Genomic DNA, 25298 nt, shown 5'->3' with positions numbered 1-25298 from the left:
GGGCTCGTAGTGTGGCCGGGGGGATGTCCGGCCCCGCCTCCGCCCGGCCGCGATTGGCCGGGCCCGGGTCCGCCCCCGCGCGCCGCGGTCGCCCGGCTCCGCACGGCGCTGGCCGCAATCACAGCGGCCGCGACGGCGACTCCTCTGCACGGCGCGGTGAGGGCGGCGGGGCTGCGCTGTCCGGGGGCTCCGGCGGGGGTAGGACGCGGGGTACGCCTGAACGAAGGGAGCTGTGAGCAGGGGACGGCCCGCTCCGCTGCCCGGCCACAGAGGCGGGGCAGCGGCCCCGCCGCCTCCCGGGGAGCGGCCGAGGTGCTGGTTTCCCTCCCGGGCTCCGAGCGCTGCCGAGACCCCGCCGCCTCGCCCGGCGCCCCTCTGGCCCTGGGGAACTGTGTTTGTTCCTCCGTGCTGGAAGAGACAGGAGTCGGAGAGGCTCCTTCCGAGGGGCATTGCCCAGAGCTGGCAGAGAAGAGGAGGCAGATCGGGGGAGTGGGGGAGGATGTAGTGGCAACATCTTAGATTTAATCACCGGTGATACATTTTCAACGGGAGAAAAGGATGGAGTAACTATTTACGGGATTTTTGCAGAGTGGTAATGCCTGAAAGGTGCTGCGCTGTGGCTGGTTATTTATAGGTGGTAGACAGCCTGGTTGTAAGATGAGGTTCTTCTGAAGGTAGTAGCACCACTAGTTCCCAATTAGATGGAACAACACTGTGTTGGGTGTCTGTATTTGGGGGTTAGCATAAATATTGTAGCCAAAATCTGAAATGCTAAGATAAACCATAGTAAAAGCCATATGGAGTGCCGGAATCCTGTGTAATCTCACACTGGAATTTCTGAGTAATAACTTCTCCAGAATTTCATTCTCTCCGTGCTTGCGACGTTTCCATGTTTGCTGAGCAGACATTCTTACCCTTACCTAACTCTTTTACCCTTATACCCCCCATGCCAATTCAAGCAATGTAACAAAGTTCCTCATTCAGTGTTGCAGTATCTGTTTTTTCTTACTATCAGAATGTGATGGCAGAGGCTTTGTACATCTGCAGACAGATAAGAAAGTAAATAGCAGAAACAGTTTTATTGAAGGCTCAAGGTTTGCCAGATTTGAATCTGGGTTTTTTAAATGTGTCGAGAAAAAAATACCCAAACCATTAGCTTATCACCATTCTAGGAATGATTTGGGTTTTTTTTTACTCTCAGGTAAATTGTACCGTCTCTGCTGCTGAGGAAAGTAAACCTGCAAACAGGAGAATGAACTTTATTTATAATTACTTTTAAATGCATTTATTTAACATCAAGAATAATTATGAGTTAATTACAGATTCATGGGTTGTTACAGTAAAAATGGCTTATACATCTTCAGTAGCTAAAAATAAATTTTACTGCAAGTTCTAGTCATACTAAGCCAGTTCACAGAATGGTTACTAGCAGACTTTATAAGGAAATGTTTTGCAACAGGGACCATAATCTCCTTTAAAATGTACCTTGTCAGAATTTATAGTGATAAAGATTGTTTTCTTTCTACGACACAAGTGCAGAAAGAAAATCAGATTATTCATGCAGGGGCCTAATCACAGGTTTAGGTGCTTCAGTTTGTGTAGCAGCCATCACAGCATGTAGGTGGAACATTGCTGACAGAACTGTGGACATCAGTTTCCTGTGAGGAGAACTGCCACATATTTTGTGGAAATCAGCATCTAAATATTACAGTGGCAGGCAAAGTGGAAGCACTCTGTGGAGAAAGAAACTGTGGCTTGATTTGGGAATCTGAAAGGCTAGTAATAAGAAGTGAGCTGTTAAGAAGGACTTCATAGAAGAGTTTTAATGGTCATCTGATCAGCTTAAGGCTGTTATTTTTCAGCAAGGTTACTGTTAGTGTACTTCTCATGCAAATAAAATAGAGATACGATTTCTGTTTGTATAGCTCTTGGAGACTGTTCTTAAGGTATTTGGAGTGCAAGCTACTGAAGTGTCAATATTGCTTTAAAAGCTAGTGGAAAATACTTTGATCAACTCAAAGCCCTTTCTTTAGAGTGCTATTCTGTTCTAAGAGTATTGATCTTAAAGGACGGTTTCCCAAAGGAAAGTTGTGAACTCAGGGAACAGGCAGTTGGCCAGAAAAATTTTCTAGCAGCAGCTGGCCATTTCCAGATGTGGTCTTTCTTAAGCATCCCTCTCTTATCAAGCCAGAGATGTATGCTAGCTATCTAGTAGGAAGTGGTCAAAGTACCTCTGTCAGGACAGACTGGTTCTAAGAGTGAATTGTTCTGGCAAGAGACCCACTTCTGGATGTGCTTCTTCCACAGATTGTGCAAACTGCACAGCCTTACCTGCATGTGTGTGTGGTGGTCTGATGCTGAGACTGCATCTGAGATGGGCCTTTATCCTGGCATAGTCTCAAGGCAAAGTTAATTAACTCTCCTGTCAGAAAGACTAGGCAGAGCTGATCAAATCTGATAATATTTTGTGCATCAACCAAAGCTGTAAGATGATCTTGTAGCGAATTTTTAGTTTTTCCACAGTCTTCATCTGCATGTGACTTAGGATTGATTGCATGTGACGGATCTTCAGAGAAAGGCTTTTTCTGTACCTGTGGTAAGCTGGTCAGCTGAGCTGCTCTCTCTGAATATGACTTGAAGACAAAGCATGTGATGGAGAACTTTCTCTTCTCTAATGTAGGTCAAAAACTCTTAGAACACAACCCTGAACACAGCCTTTTCAATGGCCCACTTGTGCTCAGAGGCCTTCTTTAAAACAAGTAGAAATATGTGTGTGATTGTATTTGTTTGTTTGATCATCATTTGTTTGTTTGCACTTTATGGGTTTGTTGTGTTTTGGTTTTTTTAACAGTAGTTAGAAACAAACAATGAAGACCCATTCCCACTGCATGTGTTTAAACCTATTTTAAGTGCTACTTAGGGAACTTCAGGGAGCTGAACATTTATTAATTATGGTTTATTAGTCCATTGTGGTATGTCTGGGGCTTTTTTTATTTCCTTCCTTCTTTCTGGTGTTAATTTAATTTAATTATAGTTTAGGAAAAGACAGATAAGAGAGATTATATATCATTAATTTGTGCCAAAGAGGAGGTTCTTTTCTATTCTAAATAATCCATGACAAAATATGTATGGTTTGCTAGTACAGTGCAATGTTTCTTGTTTATTGTTTTTTCCTGGGTGTTCTGCACCAGTCACAACTTTTATCTCCTCAGATGAGATAAAGGTGAGGACCCAGATACCCTTGTACTACCTGCAAGACTCTAGAATCCCTCATGGAGGGACTGCCTGAGGGGCTGGTAGCTTAAGTGTCTGTTCCTGATCTGACCAGGGATTTTGTGTTGTGAGGCTGTTTGCAGGCAGAGTGCAGTGCTGGTGTGTGGCCCGTCCGTGGTTTGTGTGCGTGGCCCGTCCGTGGTTCGCGTGCGTGGCCCGTCCGTGGTTCACGTGCGTGGCCCGTCCGTGGTTCGCGTGCGTGGCCCGTCCGTGGTTCGCGTGCGTGGCCCGTCCGTGGTTCGCGTGCGTGGCCCGTCCGTGGTTCGCGTGCGTGGCCCGTCCGTGGTTCGCGTGCGTGGCCCGTCCGTGGTTCGCGTGCGTGGCCCGTCCGTGGTTCGCGTGCGTGGCCCGTCCGTGGTTCGCGTGCGTGGCGCACCACAGGCCCGCTCACAGGCACTGCCTGGGCTCCTGAGATCTGTGGATCCTCGTTGGTATAGCCAGGAGTGTGAGCTCAGCAGGAAAGGCGATCCTGTCAAACTGTCTCCAGCTGCCTGGTGTATCAGTAACTGAGAGTGGAGTGACTGTCTCCGTGGGATGGATGTCTGGGTGCCAGGACCTCCCTTGAAATTAGCCATCAGGTTATATGGCCCAGTGAGCAGCTGGCACCAAACAGTTTCTACTGATGTGCCCTGGGTTCTAATGAATGGTATTTCAAAGAACTAAGCATCGTGTGAAAGGATCTCCAGCAATTATTTGAACCATTAGTTTTCTTTTTTTCTTCTTTTTTTCATGTAAATATAATTAATCTAAAAATGTTATGAGACAGACACTGAGCTCTGAGGGATCTGTTTGCAGGAAATTCAGCTCAATACTCCAGTGAGTCAAACTCACTGTTAGGTATACATGAAACTGAATACTGGAAATGAATAGGCTTATTGGCCAATGTCATATTGTGGCACTTTGCAAAAGTTCTAAACAGGTTGTTCTGAATCCTAGCCAGGCTGTAGGCAACAGAATAGGCAGGTTTTATGGATGTTGTACACACAGAGCATCTTCAGCACAGTATGTTATTTGTCTTATCATCTGAAGAAGTGACAAGATAGGTCAGGCAGAGTTGCCATACTAAGCCACATTCTTTGGCAGCAATGACAAAACTTTACAATTCCAGCTCAACATGGGAGAGCATAATCATCTATTGAAAAAAATCTGCTTATTCCTTCATATCTGCTTGAGTGTTGAAGAAGCTAATAATTCAACAAACCCTAAATTGTTAAGCTGTTGTGTTTTATTCTTGCTCCAAGTGTTACAGGCAGTGACAGGAGTGGCTTCTTCCTGAAAGATGAGTTTTTGGAAGAAGCAGTTTCATAACAGTTAATGTTTAGTTCTGTCTTGATTGTCATGACTTCCTTTACTTTGTGCTAGCTCCACTAAAAAGGATAACCCCCCCAAATTTTAACTATATATATATATATATATAAATAGTATCATATATGCATTTTTTTCATACTACTGCCTGCAAGACTAAATCTTATTGATTAGTGTACCCATGCTATGTGTTAGGTTAGTAGTCTTTGCTGAATACAGCTGCTTTGGAGAGGTTTTTGTTTCTCTGTCCCAGCCTCATTTGAGTGGCTGCAGATGGATGGTTTTGACTGGGGTGCTGAGGCTGACTTAGATACCTTACTTGGTTTAGTGGTAGTTTTGACATTTTGCCTTGTGACCATGTTAAATGGCTTGAGGGTTTCCAGCTTTTATTCCAGAGAAAGCCATGTTAAAGTGGCCTACCTCTTTCTGCAGCACCTCTTCCATACTTAGCAGCAATGATTAACTTCCAGGGTCTCATTTTTGTGAGTAGGTGGGTGTAAAATGCCATCTCTCAGTGCATAAGGAAATCTGTAAACTTTATGCCTGTGCCAGGAGCATGCAATTCTTCAGGGGAGTTTGCTTTAAGAGTTTCACATGCAGCAGACCTGATTCTGTGACCAATAAGTGGAACTTGCCTGTCCCCCCAACCCCAATTCAAAAAGCAGACCTTAAACCTGTGATTAGATATGGCCAGATGGTTTGCTTGTAGAGTAAATGCTTTATCAGACAATCAACGTGCTCAGGACATTCACTAGCAAGGACCCTACTTCTAGTCCTCTTAAGAAAGTAGAAGTCATTTCTGCATGGGCTCAAACCTCCGCTGTGCTCTGCTTTTCTAAATTTAACATTCATAGGCTCAGATGCAATTTTCTCACTGTGCACCTTGTGCAAACACTTAACCATCGAGCAAAAGAGGCAAAAATGCTGCTCTTTCATGTGGTACTGGCTCACATCTGCTCTCCGCTAGCCTAACAGGCTGCCCAAATAGGGTGAGGCTCTCACCCTGCACTTCCCCCCAGCCCCAGCAGTTAGGGCTGTATCTTGTGCAGAGCAGTGGCACGGCCTCTTTTTGTGCTCTCTGGTGTTGTGAGCTTTTGTGACACTCTGACCTTTCAACTCCCCAGCACTTCTCCATGTTTTTAGTATCCTGCATCACCTGGGATTTGATTCGGTAATGATGGGCTAATTGCCAGGGAGTGGAAACCAAAGAATCACATAAGCAGAGACAGAGAGAATAGTTTTAATATGAAAGAGTTTTATCTGTGTAGTAATTGATAGTATTTGAGACTTATTCATTGCCAGCTATTATAGAACTAAACAACTAGAGGGAGCTGAACAACTTGGTCGTCATATTCAGAATTACTTGCAGTCAGATTTGAAAGCTATTGTAACTATTGTAACTAGTAGCAGCTCGGTGCTAAAGGAAGATATGAGCAGAAATTGTACTGTGAATTAAATGGTCTGTAAAACAAACACGAAAAAAACCCTGAGCATGAAAAGCTTCTGGTTGTGGTACTGATGATGTTTGTTTTACATTTGTTTATTGACTGATGTCTTCTCATTTACTTCTCTCAAAATTCTTCATTAGGAAAATTTTCTCCCATTTGTGGAGTAAATAAAGAAGAGAGATGATACTGAAAGCAGTTGTACTGCTGGGCTGTGCCCTGGGCATCAGCACATTCCCCATGGAAGAACCTGAAGATGGAGGCAAGCACTGGGTGGTGATTGTTGCAGGTTCCAATGGCTGGTACAACTATCGCCACCAGGTAAGGACCGCTGGTTCCACGTGTTGATGCTGTCCGTGCTCCAGAAAATGCCAGCTCCCAGACTTACAGGAAGGTGACAGCTGCCTGTCATCTAGACTAGTTTAGACTTTCTGTCATTTGAGCAGTGCTTCTGCTTTTACACTCTCAGGTGTATGTGAAGTTTTCAAAGCAAACAGCAGCAAGATTCATTCAGAATCTGCTCTTAGTTCTTCTTGTTACCACCCCAAGAGTTCCCTTCCACTGCTCCCTTTTTACTATGTGATTTGTTTTTTAATACATCATTTTCCAGAATGTAACCTCTTGAAAAAGCTGTCATTACAGGAGAAGTATTCTTCCTCTAATTACACTTCTGCATCCTGGGAGACCTATGTCTTTTAGGGTAAATACTCTATCACTAAGTCAGCTAGAGGATCTAACCCCAGCTTGTGGTTATACAAATGATATCTAGAGGTAAACCTCATTTTGAGACACCTGCACGTTACTTTCAATTTTTTCCTCTCCATTATGCTGTGAAAAGCTTTCTTTTTTCTAGTTAAAAAAATCTCTGAAGGCTGCAAATGCACTGTATGTTTTGAGGAGTGGAGGACATGTGGAAGGGAGTTCTTTTTAACCTGAACCAGTTTGAAGACTGTGTTCAACAGCTTGGCCTCAGAATGATGGTGGCACAACAAAGATGTGGTGCACCAGGGCGCAGGGAGCAAAGTGAGTGGCAAAAACAAGAGGAAAGGGAACTGGAACTCCTGAGTCTAACACTGCTGGCAAAGCTGGTGTGTTGTGAAATTGTGGGCTGAGTGTGAGTGTCACTAGGGACAGCATTAAATCCAAGGAACTTAACTCTGATTAAGTTTAAGATTTATAATCAGCAGATTTATAACTTCTGCGGCATTTTCCCATTGGGGAATTGCTGGACAATCCCTTAAACAGATAATCTATGCAAATGCCATCTTTGCTCTAAACTTACAACTTGGCTTTCCTGGAGAACAGGTTCGATATAATTCTAATTTATGTGTACATTTTTATATTTGTAAGTGTTAGAAAAATAGGTTATGATAGTGTTTGTTATTGGTTAAATACTAATGTACAAAATCAGCAGATTTAATAATGAGTTGTATGAAATGTACTGGCTGATTTGCTGAATGCTGGAACTTTTAAAGTATTTATTATTTTTAATATAACTGCTTGTAAAATGTAGAGAGGCTTCATCCTCTTGGTCACCTGAGGAAGAAATGAGCCTTCTGTGTGTTGGGCACCCTGGATTTTGTGTATGTTTCTCCTCCTTCTCAGCTCATAATTGGTTTGTAACTTCAGCACAGTGATGAGCTTAAAACTAAATTAATCAGATTGACAATCTTGTTGCATCTGAACAACCTGTTACTGGCAAATGCTAGCTCAACACTTTGACAAACAGGTTTTAGAGATTTTGCCAGCTCCTTACACTGTAGATATCACCTGATAATCATAATTGGAATATTACAGCCTTAATATAAACTATTCCTATTTCAAATTAAATCTCAAAGAAGAGTTTAAAAGTTGAAAGTGGGAAATAATGATGAAAATATTACTGCTGTACTTGATTACTGCCTGTCTTGGGGTGTCTAAATTTAATTACTGAGTTGTGCTCTTTTTGTTGCTGTTGCTGTATAACCAGTCTAGCTGGCTCCCTTCCGTTCCAGGAGGAGTTCATACCACAACATTCATTCTTTAAATAAAACTACAATTTTGAAGCTATGGCTCCTGAGGATTCCTTTTCTCAGTTCCCTGGGCACAGTTGTTAATCTCGCTGTCAGTGAGCCTTCAATGGCAAGTGTATCTGCCAGGTAAAATAGGGTTATGAAGAACACAGATCCACACCTGCAAATTTGTGTCCAACAGTGAGTGAGTCTTTGGAACATGCCAATTCCACAGAAGCCTATTAGCTTTTGAATGTGGTCCTGCTTTGCAGATAGTTATTTAGTAGTTCCTTTTCAATGTTAGAAAAACGAGAACAGGATTTCTTTAAATACCTTAATTTTGAAGATGATGGCAACTAACAATGCGAAATATCTGCCATGTCGGATTGTTCTGAATTTAAGTACTAGAAATCTCTGTATTTTAAATGACCACTTGCTTCAGGTATTAGCATTTGGAAATAAGAAAATTAGAACACCAATAATAATCCTATTAAAGTTACAGAAGCAGCATTGTAAAAGAGTCTGTATGAAGGATCTTTCAGAATGAGGCTGGGTTCTTACTTGCCTGTCCTGAGCTAGATACTGTGCATCTTAACTTGTTCTGAAAAAGCTGAATTCCCACAAGATGCAGCACATCAGCAGCTTGTGCTGTTCTGCCTGGTGGCCTTTTGTGGCCAATCTTTAGGGCCTGGTGGGAGTACGTGTGGTAGGAGTGCCATGTGGTGAGACAGAGCCAGCAGTTAGTCATGGGAAATCCTCCTGTGTGTGTCATGAAGTGTCATCTAGACAAGGGTGCCTTGGGTATTAAAAAATTGGAGAAACTTGTTCCCAGCAAAACAAGCAGAGTGATAGATTTTTAGGAGAATTATTCAGAGGAGGAAAGATGCTACAGAAATCTGAGGAGTTGTAACAGATTTTTGAAAGCATTGTGCAGACTGATCACCATGTCTTTGTGTGTTAGTGTTTCCTACCTTCCAGAGGTGGAAGCAAAAAGATTTTAAGTAATTAAATTATTTGCTCAAGTCACGTACAGTGGAACCAGGAATAGGACTTGATCTTTCACTCCTGTGCTTCAGAACACGTAGTGAACACACATAGAAACACGTGGTATTGTTCAGCGGAATCATGCTGTACTATAGGAAATCAAAGCAGCACTCCAGGATTGCAGGTTTGTGATTTTTTTGCTTTCTAAGGGAGAAACTGCAGAGGAAAGTACATTGTACTCTAATTCGCTCCTGCCATCACCCTTCTTCCCCAGAACTTCTCTGGCCTAGCCTGTGTACAAGAAGATTTGTAGGTGTGTTCCAGTAAGTAGTTATTCAATGTGGCTTTTTTTATTACCAGACTTGTTGCTATTCCCTACATGCAGCTAAGCACTCATGATGTCCCTTTGTAATCTGAGAACTCAGCAGACACATCTCTGGGTTTCAGTTGCTCAGTTCAGCTGTCCAGGGTACAGTTAATACATGATGTTGCATGTTTGTATTACATTTTTATTTTTTGAGCTCCAGTTGTTTTGAATGCTGCCTGCTTCAACAGGGTCAAAACGTACTGTATTGTCTGCCACAGTAATCATCTAGTGGTAAATATGTTCATCTGACTGAGCAACCTCAAAAGCAGAAGAAATAGATTACATATTCAAAAATGTCTCATTTCATACATGTATGCTGTACAGACCCCAGGAATAATAAGTTTGTAAAGACTTTGCAGACCCAGGAAACACTGGGTTTGCATCTGTAACCTCAAGGAATCTGAAACTCTGCCTAAGACTGGTTATTTAGCTGTCAGTGATCAGGATCCACTGTCAGTACAAACCAAGGATAGAAAATATAAGGAAAAACCACTATTTGCACTTATGAGCAAGATTCATACCTTGCAGGCAGTTGCTTCCGCTGTAATGGCTGAACTGGGACTTCTTACTAATCAGGATGATCTAAACTTGTCTTACACATTTATCTCATCAAGTTCCTAAAATAAATTTTAAATATTTTGTGTAGTGTAGAGCCCAGTGTGATAGGCTTACTGTCATTGCAGGCCTAGCTTGTATATTGCTTTATGCTTGTGGCTTCTCAGTTCTTTGGTGTTTTTATCCTTATTTTAGAGGGTTTTATTAGAGTTGTTTGGGCTGTGGAATGGCTATCAGTGTGCTACTCTCTGCCCCTCAGGTGTTACTCTGACTTCTCTGTAGCAGCTTTTCTATTGTCAGAGTGGCTGCAGTTTAAGGGTATTGCCCCTGTTCCTAGGGAAAGTGACTCAGCTCTACTGCACAAAGAGCTGGATAAAATACCTCTGGAAAGCTGAGTGGCATATGTGAGCAAATGCAGTACTAAATGCTTTTGACAGATTTAGAGAATGACTCAACAAACTAGTTCTCATTAGAAGAAATAGTCTGGCTCCTCTGTTAGATGAACATACCAGCTAACTCAGATCTAAAGCTGGCTTCACATCAGATCAGAAAAAGAGACAGACCTGTACTTCCTGGATACTCAAATCCACATAGTGTGTAGAAAAGCCTGATGTGAAAAGAGAGCCTTACTAAAATTGGAGTGCATCCTCAAAAGAAATACCAGATTGAAAAAGTCTGGCAGAATTAAAATTTGAAAAAATATGTATTTGTGTACATGGGTCTGTTTTCAGTTGTTGCTTTAATCTTATGCTTACTGAACTTTGTGGGTCTGAGACTGTGTTTATTCAGGGTTGTAGACACTACCAGCCAGAGCAATATCTTATTCCAGGAGAGTCTTGTAGTAACAGACACCAAGGATGCCTTGGCTGCGTGGCTTTAATTAACATTTCCTCACTGAGCTTACAAAATTTAAACTGAACTCTCAGGAAACCGTTCCTAAATTCTTGATAGAGTTATAGTTTTGGGCAGATTAACTGATGTGTGTTTAAGCAAAGGAATAAGACATGACTGACATTTCAGACATATTCTTCTATTTTGTTTATATATTAGAGTTCAGTCTTTTTTAGGCTGTGACATTTCAGTACAGCTGTAGTGGGAACTGTGCTCCTTTCAGCCATGAACCTAGCAATCAACCAATTTCATACAAGTCCGAGCTTTTCCCTTTAGGAGCTACTTATGCAAGCTTGTGTCAGAAACAACTTGATTTTTCAAAAAATCCCCCCAAGCAGTTTGCTTAAAAGCTGTGTCATTCAAATGTCTGAACAGCTGTATGTATGTTTTGCAGCATGCAAAACAACTGGAATTGTATGGCAGAGGAAAATAGGGGTGGTGCCAGGAAAACAGGGTAATTCACTCTCTGATCCCCATGCTTTCAAAACCTAGGAGTTAATTATTTAAGCAGATCTTCTGTCAAAATTTGCTGACAAAAGGTTTAGACTAACCAGGGGGTGAAAGGTCTAAACCATGCCCTAAAATGGTGTCCATTTTAGAGCTGCCCATAAGGTCAGTTGTGCAGCAGAACCTTTTCTGTGCAGCTGCACCTTTTCCTGTGCTGTGTGGGGCAGCTGATGCCCTACCCCAAATCACAGTGGCATTAATAGGCACACAAACATGATTTAGTGACAATTTATCCAGTAAATGCTCGTAGCATACATTTCACATATTAAAGCAGCAAGAATAGTACCAATAAGAGATCGGAAACAAGTGAACAGCTGTCTCTTTTAAAGTGCTTTAGAGGTACGGATATGCCAGAAATATTTCTGAGAAAAACAGGGTCAAATAGCAGTACTTGAGAGGCAATTACACATCAACAGGAAATACTCTATATTCATATACATCTCCCTGCTCTAGCTGCAAACTTTTTACTATGGTTTTATAGAGATTTATGGGGTTTTTATGTGTACATAGGGACCAGTCGTGAGCAATATCAAAGGTGACTAATTAGGTCAGCTAATTCTATGCAGTAAACCCCAACTGTTTACTCATAACTGTCCTACTTTAGTCAGGAGTTTTAGCAGGAAAACATGTTTTTGCTGCTCTAGCCTTTGCTGGTGATATCATTATGCTACCAGCAGGTACAGCTCCCTTAGCAAAAGCCTTAAAAGGCTGGGACAACCCCCAAACAGGCATAAGTTAATATTGAAGGGAATTGACTACATTGATCTGTCTTCCTTTACAGTAAGGATTTTACTAGTGACTACTATTTGCTAAGACAGGATATACTGAGCAAACAGCAAATGAACCAGAAGAAAGGAGAGGAAACCAAAAAAGCTGGTAATATGCATTTACAAAGTTCAAAGTTTAAAATTTTGGGTACTTGGCATCAGTTAAAAACACTTCTGAAGTCCCTACTTACCACCCACATCTGTGGGAGCACAGACACTTGCTGATTGAATATGGTGATACTGTACCACTGCATGCTTAAGCATTTCTGTGTGTTGCCAGCCTATAAAGGTTCCTGTCAGCATCACAAAGGTGTGGGGTATCTTGAGAGTGAGAAGGGATCTATGACCTACTCATCAATCAGTGTAGAGAAGCCCCGATCAGTGCTTTCTTCAACTTCTGCTTGGTTTGCTTGTGAAAATCAAATACACTCTTGGTTAAACTTATGCTCTTCTGTTTCATATTATATGCAATACCTTCCTAACCTCAGTGTTTTGACTTTTTGAGGCAGCAGCTGGTATAATGACATATAAGGAAATGGAAAACTAACGAGATTGTCTGGGATAGGTGGGAGAGAACATAGGCTGCTGACCTGTGAAGTAGGAAATTGAACTGCTTTAGTAAGAATAGTTTAACATTCAGGGTTAGTCACATGAAGAGATTTTATTGTTGGAGAGTTTGTTGGCATTGAATGTGCCTCACCCTTCACAGAATCTTGCACAACTGTCTTCTCTTTTCAGTTTCATTTGCACTTAGAAGACTAAGGATTATAAGTTACAGTATTTTACAGTGTCCTTTTGGTTAAACTAAACAAAATCACTAGTACTCCTAAGTAATCTGAACAGACATTGGCCCACTTAAATCACGTCAATTTTTTTTCCAAATTAGCAAATTAGATTAGTTCAACACAAGTAAGCTTTAAAGCTTGCTTCTTGTCTGCATTTGGAGAGTGCATTTGTTAGATGAGATCTCTTCCATTAAACCTGCACAGCTTTTTTTAGCATGTGGTGGTTGTAGTTCTCAAGTTTAGGAATGATTGTTAACATTCCATGAGGGCATTCAGGGACTGTAAGCTTTAAAGAAGGGAATCATTTGAGCTGGAGTTACTAAGAAGCTGGCATTCTGATAGAGTTCTACATTTACTGTAATATCACTTTAAAGGGTATTGTTATTTCTACATCACGGGAAGATGGTTCTGTAAAGAAAATGTGCTTATTCATATCCTGTACAAATCAGGAAAAGAGCCTGAATAGAAATTTTGCAATTCTATTTTCCACTGAAATCTGTTGTGCCCTGAAGTTGTTGTTCTGCAGAAAAAGAAATACATAATTAAAAAGAAAATATTCCTTAACCCAAATTCTCATCTCATAGTAAAGCAAGATTTAATAAAACCTTTGCACAAATGAGATTGCTTAAGTCAAGGACAGTCTTCGATGCTTAGTCGTGCAGGTTAGGTGCAGAACTAAGGGAAATTCGTGGAAATCCAGCTCTTTTTGTCTGCTTGGCACACTTTGGATTTATCTGTCATTGCAGAAGGATTTTATTTTTGTTTTCTCCCACAATGCAGAAAATTGCTGTAAACTTAATGTAAAATTTGTTATCTGTACCAAGTGTGAAGTAACTTCTGGTTTCTGTTTAAATAAGAAATCAAAATAGATAATGAGGGAGAGATTTTAATCATAGTCTCTACTATTAATGCAACTGCTCCTAATTAGAGAAAGGCAATGAGCTCTGGTTTAACCTGTGCATTTCAGCTCTCTAGCAACCTTCAGTCTCTCCTATTGGAATGCAGTTTGTTTTGGACAATAGCCTGCTCTTAGGTCTGAACAGCTATTTTGCTTCTGGTATCAAAAGTAAAATTTCTGTTAAAACTAGTAATGAAAATTTGCTTAATTTCAGGCAGATGTGTGCCATGCATACCAGATTGTACACCGAAATGGAATTCCAGATGAGCAGATCATTGTCATGATGTATGATGACATTGCTGATAACGAGGAGTAAGTGATGGATGTACGCTGGTCACAAAATACAAGGTTACTACAAACATGCCATAGTCACCAGTGTGTTTTGAGATTGCAGTTTTGGAAGAAAAGCCCTTAAAACCACCTGTGATATGCATAGAGATGTCAGCCATCAGCACAGTAATTCTCCTTTGAAGTGTGCTCATGAGCTTTCTAAGCCTTGGTCCACAGCTCAGCATCAGCTGTGGCACTGAGGACTGCAGAGCTTTGTTATGACAGTAAGGGATCTTAACTCTCAGTGTGCAGCAGATAAATAACCTAAACTTATGAACACAGGGGAGGTCTGTGTATGACTTCCAGGGCTTTTTTGGGAGGATATTATCAGATTAATTCCAGCATGTACATTCAATGAAGATGGGTACAGGCCCCATTCTGGATGACTGTCTAGAGCATATCATTGCTTTCTGTATGAAACAGTTGATTTATAGATTTATACAGCCTCTAATTCTGAAACAACTTCCCCTAAAATCAGCAGACATTACAGGCACAGCAGCACTGGGAGCAAAGTGTTAAGGGTAGTAAAGGCAAGGAGAGAGATGATAGAGACCATCCACCTACATCTTCAAATTAATTGACATGATCTGAGGTAGAATACTTGAATGTCCTCTGAGGGTAAGGATACCTGAGACAAACATATGTAACTGACTGTAAAAGCCCTTTGTATTCTAAAATCACTTAATGACATATGGTGCAAGTTCCCATACTCTCAGGTGAGCTGGCTCCTAGTTGTTCTATCGTCATTGCATGGCATGTGGCTAATTATTCCTATTTATGTTCCATTTACCTTCAAGAAATCCAACCAAAGGCATTGTCATCAATAGACCTAATGGCTCAGATGTGTATGCTGGAGTGCCCAAGGATTATACAAAGGAGGTAGGAACAAATCTCCTTTCCCTGGGGAAGATTCAGCATTACCCAATGTCTGAATAAATTTTTTCACCCTGTAGCTTACACTCCAAAATGCACATAGTATAAAACATCGAGTTTATTCACCTGCATGGTTTGGCATGAAGTTTGGTGTTCACAAGATGAATATAGACAATAGATTCTTTGAAGTAAAGCATTGGTCATAAAAGTGAACCTTTACACTGTTTCCAAGCTGACACATGAAACAAAAGAAAAAAAGGTCCTGGATTGTGAAACTTGTAACTCAATCTAAAAAACAGCTATGTAAAACTAATTGTTTCAGTTAATCAGTACAGTAATCCAGTCACTCAGTGATTTCATGATTCAGTAGCCAAGTGAGTCATTAGATAAAAATGTATTGAAAAGGATGGCCAGCTAAATTTGTCATCTATGTATGAATTCTAACTTTAAGAAGCTATCTTTCTAAATGAAGATTTTGTTGTTGTTTTTATGATGAGATCTAACTTTAATCTTCTCAAATCCTTAGGATGTTACTCCTAAGAATTTTCTTGCAGTTCTCAGAGGAGATGCAGAAGCAGTGAAGGGAGTGGGATCAGGAAAAGTGTTGAAAAGGTAAGAGAAGTTAATTTAGAAAATAATTGCATGCGTAGTTGTAAATTGACTCTGATTTGAACAAAAGAATAGAGTAAATTAGAGCAACTTGAGAATCCAGTAAAATTATTGATGGCACTTCCAGGTCCTTCACATTACAAATACAGTGGTTCTAGTTTCTTAACGTCTGCATCACAGGAAGGCAACTGCTGATATTTGACTGATTAAGGTTTAAAAGTTCTAGAGGATAGTATTAACTGTATTAAGGTATTTGTTGTTTAGACTATTGTCTTTTGCAGGAATGGCAATTCTAAGAGAGTGTGGCTAAACTTTGGAGACCTCTGGAAAGGGTTTTCTAAGGCTTGTTTCAGTGTACATGAACAGTTTTATTGATCAGCTGAAGACTTAGGTCAAACTCAGGCCAGACTTGGCAGTGAGTGGCAGAGGGACAGAGAGAGCTTAAAGAGCTTAATCAGCTGGAAGAATTGCATTTCTAATCCCAGCCTTGGTCTTTGTAGCACATGTACAGTTACTGAGGCTGAATATAAACCATAATTCCATTCCTAATGAAATGCAATTATGGATTATAATTAATGCCAAAAAATCTTTGTGACTAAAAAAGTAGTATGAGCAATTAAACTTGTAAGTGATGTATTGTGCTTAAATTATCTGTAAACTGAGTTACACAAATGATTCTAAGTTTGGCAATATTCAATATATGAAGAATAATAAATTATAGATTGGCTAAGTGGAATGTAAGATTTATAATTCATGGTAGATTATAAAGGCTTATATCATTTAGATGACTCAAGAATGTAGTTAATATATTTCAGGGCCCAATAAGAAGTCTTCTTGGAAGGATACTGGGTATCAGTTATTCATCTTGCTTCTACAGAGTTTGATATGTATGATACCTCCTTACTAAATTGTACTGTATTTCTGACTATTGATAAAGAGCTATGTCATTGTATATTTTTCTATGTACAGGAATTAAACCCTTAAAAACCTTTAAGAATTTAAATTCAACCACTTGAAAGGACTAACCTTGTTAAAGAAAAACTGTGAAGTCTGTCTTCATCTGACAGTTGATTTTAGAGGCATAGCAATGAAACAGAACAGAAGAATCCCACACTGGCACTGAGGAGAACAATAAAAAAGAAGGAGCAGGACAATAGTCAAATAAGTTATTGCTTTGAATTCTTTAAACTTCATCCTTAAAAGGTGAGGTTGAAAATTATGTATACAACACATATAAACAAATCGTTAATAAATTACTGCACATTACCAGATTGTGCTCTTCTAGTATCTGGAATGAGTCAAGAGGTGACTATGAAGCAATTCTTGTTTTAAAAAAAATGTATGTCTGGACACACCTCACCTGTGAAAACTTGATGTTCCCATTCAAATAAGGGAGTAGCTATGCAGAGGGACAGAGTCTCTTAATGTACTCAGGAAGACAACTTGAACCTACAAATAAAAGTCTTAATTGTTTACATTCCATCTTGGTCACATTTTTTGCACTTAGGATCAAGAGCAGGAACCCAAAAAGTAACACCCAACCCTTTGTTAGGTTCTGTTTGAATTTTCAAGTGGCCTGACTTTTGCTATTGGGTGGGACAAGACCTCAATTGTCCTTTCCCTGGGAGGCTTCCAGATGGACTTTCACGTGGTCCCCCTAACCAGTGGGTTACTGGCCAAACAGAAGGCTGGACAATGTTCCCTTGAGCTGCTGCAGTTGTACCTGTTTGCTCTGAGGAAAGAGCAAAAGGAAGGAAAGATTTCTGGACTGATACAAAGGAACAGAGGAGGGCCTGGACACTCCTGATATTTTTACACATTTTATATTTAATTGTCCCTGAATACTGTTTAAAAGGAAAATTCCTTTGCAGATCTGGCTGTTAGGGCAAGACTTTTCTACCACCCAAACATGGTGTGTTTAATTTAGAGTGGAACCAGATTGTACAGCAAACTGTACTACACAGCTGTGAGGGTGTCAGAGCCTGTGAGCGCTCAGAGCTCAGCTGCCTGCAGAGCCACTCTGCCCTCACGGCTGTGTGTGTGTACATGCACCAGTTCCTCTTGGAGCTGTAGGCTGACACTGCTTGGTCATCTGTGTGGCTGCTTATGGCCAGAGCAGTCATTGCACATAACTAAGGGTCTTAGCAAAGAGATCTTTGTGTTTCATCCCTGTGTTACTGGTGCCTTGGTGTAACTTACTTATAAAAGCATTCCTTTTTTACCAAACTTCCACAAATGCCCCCAGATGAACAAATTCTTCACACAGCCTTTAAAAACCAATTCTATTTCCACCATACCCTACATAACAGCCTGTCTCACAATCAGTTTGCAGTTTGGAACAAGCAGTGTGATTGCCATATTCTCCATGTTCGACAGACTAGCCTATATCCCATGTTCCTTTTGGCAGCACCCATCTCCTCTAATATGGATCCAAACTTATATGCTTGGGAGAAAAAAATATTACCACGAGGAGGAGGTGCTTCAGCTCTATTATTTTCAGATATTGACATGTCTTGGCACTGAAAAGATGATTGCTGTTGTAATGAAGATTAGATTGGAGTAGTTAAAAAGACTTTGTTTGCAATTTTTTCTTTACAGTGGTCCCAAAGATCATGTGTTTGTTTATTTCACTGACCATGGAGCTCCAGGACTTCTGGCTTTTCCTGATGATGATGTAAGCATTTTGGGAATAACAAACCGCATCATTTTAGTGACATACTGTGATAATAACTAATAAATGTAAAGCATGAGAATATTTAGTGCACTACTATATTGAGGAGAGAGGCATTTCAGAACATTATTCTTCTCATCACTGTATTTTGGAATTTTTCCACTTAGAATCTGTAACATTCAGTTGAAACTTAAGTTTTATCATTCCATAGTTCACTGGACTTTGGTGGTCCAAGCAGACTGTTTCACACAGGTGAGACTTGGCCTTGTGGTGCACCATACATATCCACTGGGACCATTATTCATCTTTTCCAGAGTGGTAAATGCTAGAATGTTATACTTCAGAAGGGCAAAGGACTGGATAAATTTAGTGGGAAAATAGTGTACATATTCACAACAGTTAGTATTTATTCACTTATTCTCAAGTGATTTGTGTGTCTGTTGAACATAAGTGGTTTTAATACAAGCCTTCTTATTTTACAGCTTCATGTGAAGGACCTGAATAAGACTATTTGGTACATGTATCATCACAAGAAATACCGGAAGGTAAACAAGCATACCAAGCATAACAAGAAGTTCTGAAATTAAAAGAGCAGCTGGCATGGAAGAGAGATATTTTTTATTTTGTGATTTGGCTCAAAGTAGGAAAAATCTGTTACATGCAGTTAAATTTGCATTAGGATTTTGCAGTTAAAAGTATTGATGTGCTCCAAATTTTCCATGAATAGTTTACTTGGTTTTGCAGTCAATGTTGGTATGTGGAGTAACTGCTGTTTGCTAAATGCTGCATATTCTGACTAGAAAAACAACATTTGTAACTGCTGCTCCCGCATAATTTGTACCTGACTCTTTCTTCCTGTGCTTTGTTCACTTCAGACTTCACTGTTATTACAGGAAGTTTGTATGTAGCTCATGTTTTTCTTATAGTTACTTATATAGTTTAAAAGACTACCTCATGTCAGAAAATTCTGTGAATTTATTTAATCACATGTGCTGTTAAGCAGAAGAATTAATATTTTGAACATTTTATTAGTGGGGTTTTTTTGAGCAGTTCTTTATGGCAATGTCTGCTATGGCTGGCTGTGTTTAGGAACACACAGCTGGCATCAGTTCCAGAGATACTACATTCAGTACTAACGCATTGCTGTGCCTGTAGAGTGACTGTGTATTTGATCTGTGCTTTCTACAATAGCCAGTAGATCCCTGTGGATTCTGTAGAGATTAATAACACCTTTTCATTATTCTTATTTCCACTTTCTACAGAGTTTGATTCCTGAAAATAAAAAATTGTCTTTTGTTTTGTAGCATTATGCATAACTTTTATTTCAGGAATAACACTATAGGCCAATTAGCTATAGCTAAAAAGCACCAAACAACTTTCCTCCATTTCCTCATGGAATTTCTTAAGGTCTCTGATTTTTTTTTTTTTTTTTTGTTTTATAGATGGTGTTCTACATTGAAGCATGTGAGTCTGGATCTATGATGAGTCATTTAGCTGATAATATCAATGGTGAGCAATCAGTTAACTTACTGGACTTAAATATCACAACTTGTAACAGACCAAAACAAATATTGACTGTGGCAAGTATAGATTCAAGGCTTGTTTATGTAGAATTTTAGCAGGGGAGCACAAGACAGTAATACTTCCCATTTAAGGAAGTTCCTTTTAATAGATTCTTATAAAAACTGAAAAGGCTTTGAGTGTCTTGGAAATGAGAAGCTGAAAAAGGGTTTCTTTTCAGAAACCAGGTGGTTGCCCTGGTTCTCAGCCTCAGCCCTGCTAATAGGTATGAAAGTCCTGCTCTCAGTTTCATTGAGTAGCAAAGCAGCTGTGAGACACCACTGCCAGACAGTTTTGCTGCACATTTGGACAAATATATCTTGTGCAGCTAAGTATTAAATCATGGAGGGGGGAGGGGAGATTAAAAAAAGAATATAAGATATAAAACCCCTTACTGTTTGTATTACAGTTTATGCAACAACAGCTGCTAATCCCAGAGAGTCATCTTATGCATGTTACTATGATGATGAAAGGCAGACTTATCTTGGGGACTGGTACAGTGTGAATTGGATGGAAGATTCAGATATGGTAAGTTACTTAGACAAATTTCCTTCATTTCATCTATGAAAAAGGATTTTAAAACATAGCTCTTCTACAAGATTTGTGAGAATATTTGGCTTTATGTGAGACCAAAATCAACGAATTAAGTTGGTAAAAGTATTTATTTAATACTCAGAACCATATATATAATCTTTATTTGTTTGGCCCACTGAATTTACTTCCCATACCAACTTCCAGAAATAAGGTTGTCTTTTGTTATTTATAAGATAAAAAAATCTAACTTCTAGTTCCAAATTCACATAATTTTTATTTGCTAATCTGAGACCACATCTCCAAATGTGTTAAACAAATTGGGCAGTTGAGTAAGTTGTATGTCTCCCTCAGGGATGCTTAAATATGGAACTGTGGCCGACCCACTTGTTAGTATAATGGAGAATAGTGTTAATGAAACAAACCTGGGATTTCTATGCTAGTCCACTACCTTCTTGCCCATTTGCTGGGAGGTAAAATTACTAAAAGCAATATGAGAATAAACTGTCAAATAATCTTTTCAGTTTTTATTTTTACGTCTTTCAAAGGTTGTATAGCTCTTGGCCTATACTTCCTCCTACCCACTGGCAGCTAAGACCCTTTTCAGCTTCCCTTGCATTTTTAGAATAGCTGAGTTTAACTATCTTTGACCCCATGGAACTTTTTTTGTGCAGGAGGATCTAAGAAAAGAAACACTCCACAAGCAGTTTCAGCTGGTGAAGAAACGCACCAACACCAGCCATGTGATGCAGTATGGAAACAGAGTATGTATTTGAGAGGCCTTCCTGCTCAAATAGATCTTCAAACCTTTCCTATCCTGTACTTTCATGCTTTAAACCAAACAAACCCAAACAAAAAACAGCTGTACACCAGCAGGGTTGAGTTAGTCACTTCTAGTCATGAGCTATTTCTCTTAGAAGACCTCTTAGCATTTAAGAGGTGATGATCCTAATGCTAAAGGAAATCAGCCTTACATATGCTTTAATCCAAGCAATCAGGGTACAAGTTGTCCTCCAAGCTCTGATTTGACACTTCAGTGAAGTATAAGAAAGATATTTACCACAGGCATATTATGAATGCTAGTGAAATGTTAAAAAATACAATGATCCCTCAAATGGGAAGAGCTGAGAGGTGATACAGCATTTGCAATAGTCCCATTATGCAACAGATGTTAAAAAAGTTAAAAACATGTTAAAAAAGAAAAAAAGGGCAGTTATGTAACCTGGGGAAAACTTCACTTTTTCACCCCAGTGAGTTTTAGAAATAGAAGTTGCCTAATTTTTGGCAGCCTTTACCTCATAGTATTAAAAAAACCAAAATATGTATACACACAGACACACACACCTACAACCCTGTGATCTCCTTTATTTTCTCAAATAAAACAAGTTTAGAGAGTTAGGTTTGCATGGCAGACAAAGACAGAACTACCTATTGAGGGTGATTAACAGTTTCCATCTGCTTACTTTTTATCCTTCAGAGCATCTCCTCCATGAAGGTAATGCAGTTTCAGGGCATGGGGAAGAAAGCTATGCCCATTTCTCTGCCACCTGTAGAACACTATGACCTGACACCTAGTCCTGATGTACCCTTTGCAATCATGAAACGAAAGCTGATGGCTACCAATGACATTTTTGAGGCTAAGAAGATTGCTGCAGAGATGAAAGTGTACCTGGAGGTAAGAAAAAATAATTGTTCATTGGGCCAGGTTAATTTCTATCCTGAGCAATGGCAGAAGGAAAATCCCTGAAAGTCAAAAAATTACTCTTCAGACTGGTAACCTCTAGCTGATGGTTTAGTCTTCCTTTAAAATTCAGTGACCTGTTCCACAAGGCACATTCAGTAGTGCTTATCTAGCCAAAGGTAAGCAAATGCAAAAGTCAGTCTCACAACTTTTATTGACAGGAAATTCCTCATCTGCATCCATTGGGATTCTTGTGGGGAAGACATAATCTTTGGTGTTAGAGAAACTCATGTGTCAGTAGAACCTGAAACATCTCAAATCAAATAGCAATGGAAGTCAGTATTGGTATTGGTGGTACTTTCTTTCCCTGGTAAACAGTAGAAGGACAGTAAGTGATTTTGAGTTCCAGGAACCTTGACTTCTGTCAGTTTTCATTTGAGTGTTAGGAGGCAAGTCCAAGAAACTATGCTAAAAATAAATGGCAAAATACGGTTCCCTAAAGAGCCTGAAAGTTACAGGAGGTTTAAAGAAAGAGAAATTTCATTCAATTTAGAAACTTAATTTCTAAATTAGATTTAGAAAAAGCATGCTTTAAATTCCTTTTGTTTTATGTACAGGTGAAAGAATTCATCGAAGAATCCATGCAGAAAATAGTCACTGTAGTAACAGGATCCACAGAACAGACCAAGCAGATTCTGTCAGACAGACTGACCATCAGCAATTATGACTGTTACCAGTCAGCAGTGAACCACTTCAAAGCTCATTGCTTCAACTGGCACTTACCTGTGGTAAGTCACTCATTGGATGTAACCTGATAAACAGGCCCAAAACACTAGCACAGTCATAGGCATATCTGCAAAAATCAGCTTTTATTAAAAAAAAAATTTAAAAATCTGCTGGGGCCGCAGATTAGATTTGGAGGAAGGGTCAGTAATGCTTTTGGAAGCAGGAAACCATTTCTACTACCTTGAGGTAAGCAAGAAGTTTACTAAAAACAACCCCAAAACAATCTGCAATTTTTACTAGTTAGTGCTGTTGCTACCATCAGTTCCCCACCCAGAAATCCCACTGTTAAAAACGTCATGTTAGATTTCTGCTTGAAACATCTCTGATGACAAAATAGAAACACAAGCACCACCACTGTGAAGTCATAGTCTTGGTGCATTGAGATGTCTGTATTATGATATAGTATTGTGTATAATTCCTCACTGCGATTTCCATCATCTTGCTGAATTCTTGAGAACCACTTTTTTAGTTTAGGGGCTTTATTACTGTTTGTTCTTCCTGGGATCCTGGTTGGGGATCAAGTCCTGTTGTTACACTGTTTAGATATAAGAAAGTCCTGATGTCAGGCAAGATAGCCTCTTGAGTGGATTTTTTGGTTTTGTTCTGTGGGATTTTAAGAATGTAATGGATTAGAGGGCCTTGCGTACAAGGCCAATGTGCAGCACAGCTGAATTTGCCTAAGTTCAAAGAAGTTGAATTGCTGGATTGCCAGAAGTTCAAAGTGTGCAGGACAAAGAGCCATTCTGCCCAGTACTAGATCATCAGTTGAACACCTTGGATATTATAGCATCTCTAAATTATTTCCCCCATTTAGTCTGGATATACAATACCTGAAATGATTAACAATGTTTGTTTATTTCAGTATGAGTATGCACTGAGACAGCTGTATGCCTTGGTCAACCTTTGTGAAGGAGGATACCCCATTGACAGGTAATGAGGTTCCCAGATATGCCCTGTAGTTTTAACTGTGCCTAAAAGAACAAAAGCTTAATCCTAAAAACTGCTTTATCTTTAAGCAGATAAAGCTTAGTCCTGAAACCTTCTCACTTGTTCTGCTCTTGTTATCATTTTGTCAGTAAATCACTCTAAAGTTAGAAATGTTTATTTTGACAAACGTGATTATTAGTTCCCTCCCACTCATAATGATCCATGTCCCCATAACCCTTTAATTTCCATACTGAGCCTCAGGGGAAATGACAGTCAGCCAGAGTATCCCACTGCACCACTCAACATCAAACAAAACAGCATGACTGGTCCAGGGTGTTGCCCTGTAACTCCTGTATGAGCTTACACTGAAGCCAGGTTGGGGACTGCTGTTTTCTGCCTACCCTCTCAGCTGCTGGCTCAAAACACCACAGCACTGCAGGGTTCTGGTGATGAAGGGAGTGTGGTGCTGTGTCCTTCATGTGTGGGGTAGGGAAGCAGGGAAATAATGGCCCCTGTGGTGGTGCAGTAGAGCCAAGGGCAGCACGGTGTTGGAATTCAGTCTTAGGAGTTTGTGGTAGAGGTTGAGATCCCAGCTTGTGAGTCATGCAAGAGATGTAAAAGGGGGAGAAGAAAGCAGGGTAGGGAATGTGAGCATGGACTGGTAGTTCAGACAGTGTGCACATGCAACTCAGAAGGTGAAGAGCTGCAGCCCCCACTCCTGGTGGCAGGCCACTGCAGTCAGTTTGGGAAATAGTTTGAGAGCAGAGTACCTGAAAAGTTATCGATCATTACTGTTCTCTGTTGCAGAATACGCCTGGCCATGAATCAAGTGTGCCTTGGGTATTGATGGAAACAACAGTCCTGAATGTAACCCTTACTACAAGTGATAACTTTTCGTAGCTGTCATAATCCAGACTTTATGTGCATGCAACCTGGAGAGAGTCAGCCACTGAACTGGAACTGAGGCACCAGACCGTGAGCAGTGCAGCACTTGCCAGTGCTCTCCCCTCATCCCCACCTGCTGACAGCCTGCTGCTTTGAGAGAGGCATTTTGGCAGACCACTGGGAGCTTTCAAGATGGATAATTTTTTTTCAAAGCACAATGCTCTTACGAATCTCTGGATGAACACTACAAGCCACCTGTGTGATTGCTAAATCCATCCTAAATCTAAACATTGAGTCATTAATTCTGGATTTTTTTAATACTCTTGCTAACTCTTAACTTAAAAAAAAAAGTTAATGAATTCCGTTACAGTGACTAATTTGCAGATTGGTTGAAGGCTGAAGAAACCAAAGCTTGTTCTTTAAGTTTAACTCCTTAACAGTTTAAAGAAATGAATTGCATTTGGGAGCTATTTGATGTGGACAGCACAGTTAAATGTTGAACGGTAAAAATCTTTGTGAGTAGAAATCACTGTTTCCCAAAGAAAAACAGAAATATCTAATGCTGTAAATTTAGCACCAGTATGCTCTAATTAATTGTGTGTACTCACAAACCTGTGGGAAGTCACAGAGGACCGGAATTGCCTGTGAATAAAAATAAAGTTGACAGTTTCATCCAC

The 25298-nt window shown here is 40.0% G+C and overlaps 1 protein-coding gene across 4 annotated transcripts; it reads left to right on the top strand.

Annotated features, from left to right (window-relative positions):
• On the top strand, window positions 1-25298 carry LGMN (legumain). 4 transcript variants are annotated; one of them, XM_063399243.1, is made up of 14 exons: window positions 1-156; window positions 6167-6344; window positions 13983-14080; window positions 14896-14977; window positions 15498-15583; window positions 18179-18254; window positions 18734-18796; window positions 19694-19760; window positions 20221-20339; window positions 21017-21106; window positions 21820-22017; window positions 22641-22811; window positions 23672-23739; window positions 24544-25298. In XM_063399243.1, exons 2-14 carry the CDS (start codon window positions 6207-6209, stop codon window positions 24581-24583), a joined length of 1296 nt encoding a protein of 431 aa, XP_063255313.1. In that variant the 5' UTR covers window positions 1-156; window positions 6167-6206; the 3' UTR covers window positions 24584-25298. The 4 variants fall into 4 exon arrangements, with proteins under 4 accessions (XP_063255313.1, XP_063255314.1, XP_063255316.1 ...); XM_063399244.1 differs by having other exon boundaries at window positions 47-198; XM_063399246.1 differs by having other exon boundaries at window positions 52-151.

The sequence above is a fragment of the Prinia subflava genome, chromosome 5 (assembly GCF_021018805.1).
Source record: "Prinia subflava isolate CZ2003 ecotype Zambia chromosome 5, Cam_Psub_1.2, whole genome shotgun sequence".
Taxonomy (NCBI): Eukaryota; Metazoa; Chordata; class Aves; order Passeriformes; family Cisticolidae; genus Prinia; species Prinia subflava.
The sequence above is the reverse complement of the archived record's forward strand: the minus strand, read 5'-3'. Positions and strand labels throughout refer to the sequence as shown.